This window comes from Desmodus rotundus, chromosome 1, assembly GCF_022682495.2.
Source record: "Desmodus rotundus isolate HL8 chromosome 1, HLdesRot8A.1, whole genome shotgun sequence".
Taxonomy (NCBI): Eukaryota; Metazoa; Chordata; class Mammalia; order Chiroptera; family Phyllostomidae; genus Desmodus; species Desmodus rotundus.
Window position 1 is genome coordinate 211,967,369 of NC_071387.1, and position 9,510 is coordinate 211,976,878.

General features: G+C 55.3%; 1 protein-coding gene across 1 annotated transcript; it reads right to left on the minus strand.

Moving 5' to 3' along the window:
* Positions 1-928: 928 nt before the first annotated feature.
* Positions 929-6,352, minus strand: PLK2 (polo like kinase 2). Its single transcript, XM_053914998.2, has 14 exons — positions 6,049-6,352; positions 5,601-5,708; positions 5,377-5,493; positions 5,113-5,242; positions 4,784-4,871; positions 4,249-4,344; positions 3,942-4,140; positions 3,707-3,854; positions 3,297-3,394; positions 2,862-2,997; positions 2,384-2,624; positions 2,144-2,273; positions 1,801-1,911; positions 929-1,673 (listed from the first exon to the last, which is right to left on the minus strand). Exons 1-14 carry the CDS (start codon positions 6,292-6,294, stop codon positions 1,482-1,484), a joined length of 2,040 nt encoding a protein of 679 aa, XP_053770973.1. The 5' UTR covers positions 6,295-6,352; the 3' UTR covers positions 929-1,481.
* Positions 6,353-9,510: the final 3,158 nt, after the last annotated feature.

Sequence of the window (9,510 nt, forward strand, 5' to 3'; positions counted from 1 at the left end):
CTACGAACAGACTCCATGTTTGCACACCCAGCTATTAGTGTAATTATATATTTTTTAGCTGTTACTCTAAGCCATGTAACAAAGACTCACATTGTGGCCATGGCCAGAGAGTTCCAGCCAGCCATCTAGAGCCTGTGGGATGCCCAGTTCGCCTCCTCCAGGTTTGACTTGTCGTCTTAGGGAGACGCGCTCCTACAGCACCATCCCTGCACCATCCCTGCCCCGCGGCCCTGATGCAGGAGACACCGTCCTCAGGGCAGAACCCCCTCTCAGCAGCGTTCCCTGGGAGCCTGGAGGACATGTACCTCACCCAGGTCACCGGGAGGTCAGAGCAACCGGAGGAGCAGCTTTCGGCGCCTGTCGAAGAGCAGATCCCGCTGAAAGAGACGCAGCTCGGATGCACCTTTGGCCACGTTGGTCGTTTGAAACTGGAGCACTAGAAGGAGGACAAACGACTGCCGTGGTGTGAGGTCGTCCCACCGGAGCTGCGTCGTGGCCCTGCCGGTGGCACCACGGTATGCGGGCAGGTCCCAGCTGGGTAGCACACTGGGTGGTACAAGCAGGCACAGCACAGCGTGTTGCCCACACGAGGGTAAACTTCCTGTGCCTACTGACACATAGTAACAGAGGCTGTTTACACAGGATGACAGAGCCCTCCACCCCAAGCTGAGCGTCTGGAGGAAACCCTCCTGAGAGGAGCTAGTTTGGATTTACTAGGAGGCCTGTATTTAACTTGTAACAAGAGCGTGTTTTTGTTACAACTCTTGTCAAGCGAGCTCTACCCTGACTTCCTGGAAAAAGTAAAGCTCTAACTTTCTGGCACGCGTCTGCACTCCATGCCCAGACCGCCAGGAGTCCAGGGTTGGACGGCTGTGCCCGGCCAGGCACAGTGACAGAGACAGAGGACCGACGAACAAAGCGTTCCACTTTTCCATACGCTTTATTGCCAGCAGTTTAAAATGGCCAACGTTAAAAAAACTGATAATAAATACTGCTCTTTGGGCTGTAATAAATAAAAAGTTTATTAACAAGGAATGCACTTTTCCAGCCACAAGTGTCTTCAAAAATTAACAAAAAACAAAAACAATAAAACACCTATATATGGCCATAGTTCACAGTTAAGCAGCCAAAAGCTGCTCCGATTAAGCCTCTAAACGACTCGGGAGCCACCTCCCTCTCCCTCCCCTCGGGAAGTGTGTTCACAGTTCCAAGTCCTCCGTCTGAAATGCTCTCAACAGAGAGAAGTTACGAGTCAATGCACCTTTCTGTGAAATAGTCTGAAAAGCCTTCCGAAGCAGGTCCGTCAAGGAAAACTGTGCTCTGGCTCTCTCGGACGGTCCAGGTCAGGACAGCACGCCCCGGCCGGTCCAGCGGGCCGGGGGGCCTGTCTTCGTACCGCCGCCGCCGTCTCCCACGTGCCGCAGCCCGCCGTCCCGCACCCCTGCGGCCCGCGCCCGGAAGGGGGTCCCACGGCCAAGGGCTCAGTTGCACCTCTGCAGGAGCATGTTCAGGGCGTATTCCATCCGGTGCCGCAGCTCCAGCGAGCAGCCCGACATCAGCAGGGCGGTCAGTCGGAAGGTGGCGGACAGCCTGTCCTCGTTGATGTACGTGAGAAGGTATTCTTCGTTTTGGCTGCAGATGATTATTTTCGTGTGGTCGTGGTAGAAATTCACCTTTAGAAACAGACGAGGATGTTAGACCTAAGTGATAGGGTGAGGGAGGTTGAGTCCACAACTAACCTGACAGGGTAAAGATAACTTCCAGGCCCCCCACAGGCCCCCCACGAAGGGCCACACTCACCTGAAAGGTGCCGTCGTTGAAGAGCATCATTAAGGCCTTATCGGACTTCAGCCACTGCAGGAGGTAGAGCCGAGGTCTTCGGACATCAGTGACGCTGGGCAGGTCTCCTCCCTGCAACAGATCGGGAGGGTCAGTGCCCGTGAAGCTGTGCAGCGTGCACTCAGCCCTCCCCAAGCCAAGGCCTCCCCCGCAGGGGCCAGTGGCAGCACAAACAGAGGCCGCTGGCCCCGCCTCCCGGAAGGTCTGACTCAGCAGAGGGGGCGGGCCCTGGAGCGGGCACTAGAAGGTGCTCCCCGCCGGAGTCTGCACCCTAGTACCGCTGCTCCGCGGCCACGGGACTTACGTCCATGAGGTTCTCCTCCATGTAGTGAGAGAAGTACTTCAGCACTGTCACCTGGCTGATGAACTGCTCGGGGGCCTCCGTCGCTGGGAACACCGAGCACTGGCCAAGCTCTGCGTAATAGTGCACGGTCCTGCACACGGGCAGACGGGGAGAGGGGACAGCAGTGGTCAGTCTCCGCTCTCACGTGTCTCTCCCGCGAGACTGAAGAACCGGCCAACCCCGTGAACTGGGGACACTCACTTTTTGTCTGGAAGGAGGCTCATGTGAGCACCGTTGTTGAAAAGGACGCCCACGGTGTGGTCCGAGAGCTGGTACCCGAAGCCGTACTTGTTGGAGTAATCGACCCACTTGGTAACCCACTGAAAGGAAGCGCTCAGCGGCTCTTTGGGAACGCAGTCGGCTTCCGGCATGTTCTCCAGACACCCTCGAAGGACTCTTGCCACTGTGTCCGCAACACTGCCCATAGTACTGTCCTCGAGGCCTGACCGTCGGAGAAAGTTACGGAATAATTAACAAAAACCCATAAGCTTTGGTGAGTTTCCTTCCACTATTTCTAAACACACGGAACTCCAAATTCCTCCTGGTCCCATTCCCAGTCCCTCGACTTCTGCTGCTCTGTGTGGAGCGCGTCACACGAACACAGAGGCACTTCAGTTACTTGGCACGGAGCACCGGCACTGGCGGTTTCGCCCCCGGACGCGGGTGGACAAGCACTTACACTCACTGCTGCTGCTGCAGCTGCCGAGTGTCCCTCTGACGATCATCCGAATGGTGTCCCCCACCTGCTGCCTGCTCTCCACTGCGGCGGTGCCGGTGCCGGGGGCAGCCGCTGTGGTGGGCGAGGGCTGCAGCTCCTAGGAAAGAGGAGGGTCGGGCAATGAGCCGTGCGTCCCACCCGCATGTCGCCTGAGGAGTGGTCGGGGTGAGACTGCGGAAACCGGCGGGAAGGCTCATCCAGAGCCGTGGCCACTAGCCAGGCACGAGCTGTCGCAGCCGGCCCACTGCCCGCACCGCTCAACCCTCCCTCTCAAAGGGCTGGGGGAAGATGGGGTACATGCAACAGGCCTGCGCCCTGATAATCACAGAGCAAGTCACAGCTACGGAGTGAAAACAACAGAAGGTGGCGATGCCTGTCTGTCCTTCCCCAGCATACCTCGTCTGGCCTGTGCTTGCTGGGTTGCTGCGTTATGGAAGTCTTTTTCAAGTCATGCCTAAGCTTGTAAATGTCTTCATCTTCTTTAGATACTCTATCTGTAAGTGAAAGAAAGGAATTCCGAGTGTTCTTCTACCCTAACGAGGTAGGAACAGAGCCATTAACGACCAGCTGTGGGCACCCAAGGCAAAAGCAGCATTTTCTTCATTGCCATCAGCTGCAATTATGCAAGAAGCACACTTCAGTGTGGATGACACACACGTCGCAGCGTGAACTTATTCTGCTATAAAAAGCTCAACAGTGTACAAAGACACTGGCTAAATATTGCTAACGCAAAAGCCTCTCCTAACTAACTTATCAAAGTGAGATATAATGTTGCATACAGAACAGTGACAGGACTTAAAACTTACTGTGTGTGTCAATATATCTTGCTTTGTCTTTTTTGCCACCAAAAAGAGCAGCAGCCGCTTTCTTAAAGAAATTCTTTGCTGGACTTGACAAGTGGAAGTCCGGGACTGTGTGGCAGCAGCTGGAGGAGAGCCTGTCAGGAGTGAAGCCCTGCGGAGCAGAGAAAAGACGTCCCGTGACCTGCTGGGCACCCGGGATCAAGAGCGTGCGGTCCAAAGATTCAAGAAACACACCGACCTGCAAAAAGAATTCATGTCGTATGATGTCATCCAAGCTTGGACGATCCTGCGGGTTTTTGGACAGCATGCTAGCTATCAAGTGCTTGGCGGGCGCCAGCAGCGATGACGGCATGGTATACCTGGCCTCTCTGATACACCTGTATGTTTCCTTCAGATTTGTAGTTTCAAACGGGGGTCTTCCTAGTAACATTGTATACCTAAGAGGAAGGAAACACTTCTTTAGGAATGGCCATAAAGCAGCTCTTTTCAAATGTTAAGATCTAAATCCCAATGTACATTTTCATCATTTGGGTGCATCTACTCACATTACACAGCCTAAAGCCCAAATGTCGGATTCACAGCCATGTCCTTGCTTGTTGAGGACTTCAGGGGAGAGATAATTTGGGGTACCACATATTGTTCTGCGAAGACAAGAGATGAAACGTCATCAGGAACTATGTGAAACCCAGTTCCCTGGACAAAACCGTGAAAGCACTGTGTTGAGTTTCTATTAGGAAGCATCTGACTTTTGCTTTCAGCATTTGAGCAACTGATATGTGACAAAGTGATTTTGGTGATTTTTTTTAATGCATGTATTTTCTCGGCCCACGTGACAGTGTTTTTAGCCAATCTAGACCAGGCATTTTATCCTTATCAGGCCCTCATAAGGCAGATTGCTTTCATAATCCACTTAGAAGCATGAGGCCCCCTGGCCTGGCCATGGTGAGAACACCTACGCCTCCTGAGTTAACCCTGCTGCAGTGTACACACTGAGGCTCCACGGGCCTCCTCTGAAACACCAGCTGGAAACAAGAAGGGCGAGTGTGAGCTGCACGCAGGGGGCATGCTCCCGGCTCTCACCTCCTCCTGTGTTCCAAGGGCTCCAGCCTGGCTGCCAAACCAAAGTCTCCGACTTTCAGTTCCATGGCTTCGTTAATAAAAAAGTTCCCTGGACAATAAACAAAACAGACTTGAGTCCCTGGGAGAGCCACGCGCAGCCAGTGCACACCAGGTCAGCTCTGGAGGCCGGCAGCCAGCTGCTGACCAGTACAGCCCCCACTCGAAGGCAAGACTGCACAGGCTAACCGCTCCCCTCCCCGGTGGAGAACAGGAAGTGTGAACAGTGCGAGGGAGAAGGAAAGAACACCCGTCCCCGACACACAAGTCCATGTTTGGAGTCCAGGGCTCACCTAGCTTGAGATCTCTGTGCAAGATTTCTCGCTCGTGGAGGTACTTGAGTCCAGACACAATCTGCCTGAGGTAGTATCGGACTTCGGGCTCTGTCAACACCTTCCTGGCTTTCAAGATGTGAGCCATGGACTAAGAGAAGGAAGAGGAGAGAAGGTGTCAGCCGCAGCTGTCAGAACAGAAAGTCACTGCTGGGCATGGCCCCCCAACCCCTACGGCAACCCCAAGGAAGAGCAGCTGGGCTGCAGGTCTGGGCGCACACCTACCCTTCGGCTGCAGTACTCCAGCAGGATGTAGATGTTCTCTTTGTCCTCGAAGTAGTGGTAGAACTGAACGACGTGCTTGTGGTGCAGAAGTCTGTGCAGCTCTATCTCCTTGTCGATCTGGGAGGAAAGGCAGACAAGGCTCAGCACCGAGGCGGTGGGAGCTGCGTGCTCACCGGGAAGCCGGGCCCAGAGCAGCACCTCGCCCAGCCCAGCACCGTACTCACCTTCTCCCGCTGGTGAGGCTTGGCCACCCTGCTGTGAGGGATGATCTTTGCAGCGTAGACTTTGTTGTTTGTCAGATCTGTCATCTCATAACATTTGGCAAAGCCGCCCTACAAGGAAACAAAGCCGAGGCGGAACTGAGTAGGCTGAGCCATGGGCAGCAAATATGCTCTGAATTTTTTTTAAATAGGAAAGCAAAAAGATTGGGGCAGGAGGGAAGAAAGGGGCCGTCCGGGGAGGCAGTCTGATTCCAAAAGCCCCTTCCAGACGGGAAAGCACCCCGGGGAGCCGTCCGAACAGGCCCGGGTGCGTTTACGCGGAGGACCCGGCGGCGCTGGTTCGGGAGGTGAGACCTGGGATCTGACCAGACCGGCCCGGGCGGTAGAGGAGGGCAGAGCCGCAGCAGGGATCCGCGCCCCGGACCCGACGCGCGCAGGGCGGCGCCCTCACCTTGCCCAGCACCCGGCCCCGACAGTAGCGCCTCCCCGTCGTGGGGTCCACGACGACCCGCGACACCTCGGCGCCCGCGTGGTGGCGGTGCTGCGGGGCAGCCGGTGACTCCTGCGCCCGGGGCGGCGGCTCCTCGGGGGGCGGCGGCCGCCTGCGCTTCGCGTCCCCGCCGCCAGCCTTGCCCGGCGGCTCGTTCGCCTTGGCGCCTGCGGCCGGCTGGTAGGTGATGGTGCGCAAGAGCTCCATGGTAGCGCCCTCCCACCTGCCGGTCCGCCTGCCGCCGCGTCCACTGGAAGGAGTGCAAGAGCAGCGTGTTATATACGGCCTTGCGGGGGCGGGGCTTAGCAAGACACGTCACGACGGCGCCCCGCCCACCGTCCGCGCGGGCTAAGCGGAGCTGGCACTACCGGGCCGCGACGGGGCAACAGAGGTCCCGGTGCCCAGAGAGTGCTGCCCTGTCCTCCGAAAGGCCGCAAACTGGGGTTTAAAGCACAGCCCCGAGGCCCGGCCGCCCCCGCGGGCCCCGCCGCCCCGCAGCCTGACAGCCCGTAACCAAGGTGACGCGCCGCGAGCACTTCGCACAGCCCTGCGTCGCCTCCACCCCTCACCTTGGAGCCAGAGCGCGGGGCCCGGGTGCCCCCTCGCGGAGAGTCCGGGCAGCGCAGGGAAGCGGGGCGGTGGGACCTGGGGCGGCCGACAACAGTCACTGGCGCGGTGTCCCCGCCCAGTGCGGGTTCCCGGTGGGGGTCACCGTCGCTGGTTCCTCCGAAGGGGCCGTGCACGACGCTGGTGCGGAGACACCACCCGTGCTCCAACAATATATGACATCCCCGGAGGCCGCGGTACGCGGCGCCACGTGCAGAGACGCTGGGTGAACCCCGCAGTCCTCGGGGTGGGCCGTCAGTGCTCGCACTGGACAGACCGGCCGCTGGGCTGACCCTTTAAGGAGCTTGGCCCCTCGTGTGTTTCAGACCGCCCGGGTGAGATTGCTCGGGAGCACATGGGTCGTTCCTGGACGCCGAACACGTGGCCAGCTGGGTGGTACTGTCAGTGCCGGACTAATGACCCCTGACAGACTTGGAAAATGGGGCGGCTGCAGCCCACTGTCAAGGTCAGGTCCGCGTGCAGCAGAGGAGACGTTTGCAAAGACAGTGTGACACCGCGCGGAAAGGGGGCTCCAGGGCCCCACGAAGGGAATGGCCGGAGGCAAGGGCCGGCCCAGGCTGGGTTCCGGGAGGGGCGGGCAGAGCCCAGCGCAAACCGAGGTCGCAGGGCCCTGACCTGCGTGCGCCCTTCGCCCCGGAAACCTTTGCTCCCCACCCTGTACTGCGCTCCCTGGTTTGGAAACCACTACCTTCATTCCCAAATCTAGCTTTACACCATGACTTCGCGTTATTGGCTGGTAATGAATTTTTTATCCACAATTGGTTATGGTCTTCTAAGGTAAAAGGACTGAAGAGCAGATTGGCATCATATTTTTCGTTATTCAATTCTCTGATGATCACATACTATTGTATATATTCTTGCCGAATGTACTTAAGAATCTGATGGGCTACTGAACACTTTATGTGAAATTAAAGTCCATCCGCCAAAGTATTGGGGCTTTTAATAAAATGTTAATACTGTGTATGTTGTATGGGCTCTTTTGTGCCACTGTAAAAATTTGATTTTTCGGTTGGTGCTGCCATCGTGTGGACAGAACCAAAATGGTCGTCCATCAACAAAGGAAGGAAATGGCCTTTCCAATGGAGATAAATCTTTAATTACAAAATATTTCTCTTTAGTTTTATAGATTTAATGCAAATGCAATTAACATCCCATAGGTTTTTTTAGTGAAACTTGACAAGCTGATTTGTAAACTTTACACGAAAGTGTAAGTGTAATTACCGGGGAGGTGCTTCTTTAGCGGCTATCAGGACTTCCCATGAAGCTGTAGCTGTTAAGAGAGTTGGATGCTCTCTCCAGGAAAGACTGACCGGCCGGCTGGAACAGGAAGCCTCGCAGTAGGACCACATGCCCGGAACGTTGACAAGTGACAGGTGGCCCGGATCAGAGAGGAGAAGAGGGACTGTTTACTAAGTGGACTGGAGACAAATGGTTTTCCATATTAAAAAGTGAAATTCATGCCCTGGCCAGGTGGCTCAGCTGCTTGGAGCATCATCCCATAAACCAAAAGGCTATGTGTTCTGTTTCCAGTCAGGGCACAAACCTAGGTTGTGGGTTCAGTTCCTGATCAGGGCCCATGTGGGAGGTGACTGTTGGGTGTTTGTCTCTCTCTCTCTAAAATTGACAAAAACATGTCCTCAGGTGAGGATTTAAAAAGTGAAATCCATGTCTCACACTATACTACTTTTCTAGGCCACCATTACAAAATGCCACAGACTGGGTAGGTGCCTTAAACAACAGAAACGTGCTTTCCCACAGTTCTGCAGCTCAAGTCCAGGATGGAGGGGCCGGCAGGCTTGGCTTCTGCTGAGACCTCCCTCCTTGGCTGGCAGAGGGCCTCCTTCTCGCCTGCGGTCTCAGGGCCTCTCCTCCGAGCGCTCCGACTTTCCTGTTGTGAGGACCGCAGTGAGATTGGATCAGGACCCACCCACATGGCCTCATTTAGCCTCGGCCTCCTCCTTAAAGGCCCTGGGTCCAAATGCAGCCCCGTCCTGGGTACTAGGTGTTGGGGCTACAGCACAGGGACTGGGAGGGGACCCTGTTCAGCTCACAACATGCACACCGCCTGCAGACCCTTCTCCAGGTGCAGTGAGGACTGAAGGTCAAGGACGGCCAGGGGCAAGCTCAGGCCTGTTGTCGGAGGGAAAGTAGAGAATGTTGGAAACCAACCTTCTGAACAAAGAGCAGGGAAAGATGTTTTTGACTGAGATATAATTGACATGTAACATTGTATTAGTTTTTAGTGTAGAACACAATGACTTGATTTTTGTATGTATTGTGAAATGGTTAACACGGTAAGTTCACATCACCACGCATCATCACCAACTTCTCGCGATGAGAACCTTTTAGATCGGCTCTCTCAGCGACTTTCAAACACGCAAAGCGGTATTGGTAAGTTTGCGCTTACTGTGCTGCGCGTTGCGTTCCAGGATTAATTAATCTTGTGATGGGGAGTTTGGCCACCTTCGCCCCACCCCCGGCAGCTGCTAATCTTCTCTAGCTCCCCCTAAAAGTGGGAATATGCACTGTGTATTTGTCTCTGTCTGCCTTATTTCACTGTGCATACCGCCCTCAGGGTCCATCTCCAACGGCAGGACTTCCTTCTTTTTTAATGCTGAACGATGTTCCCTTGGATACGTGGACCCCAGTTTCTTCATTTATTGATCCACGTAGGCGGGCTCCATCCCGTGGCTATTTGTGCTGCAGTGAATGCGGGAATGCAGAAATCTCTTTGGGATTATGATTTTGTTTCCTGGATTGCTGGGTAGTAAGGCAGTTCTACTTTTAATTTTTGGA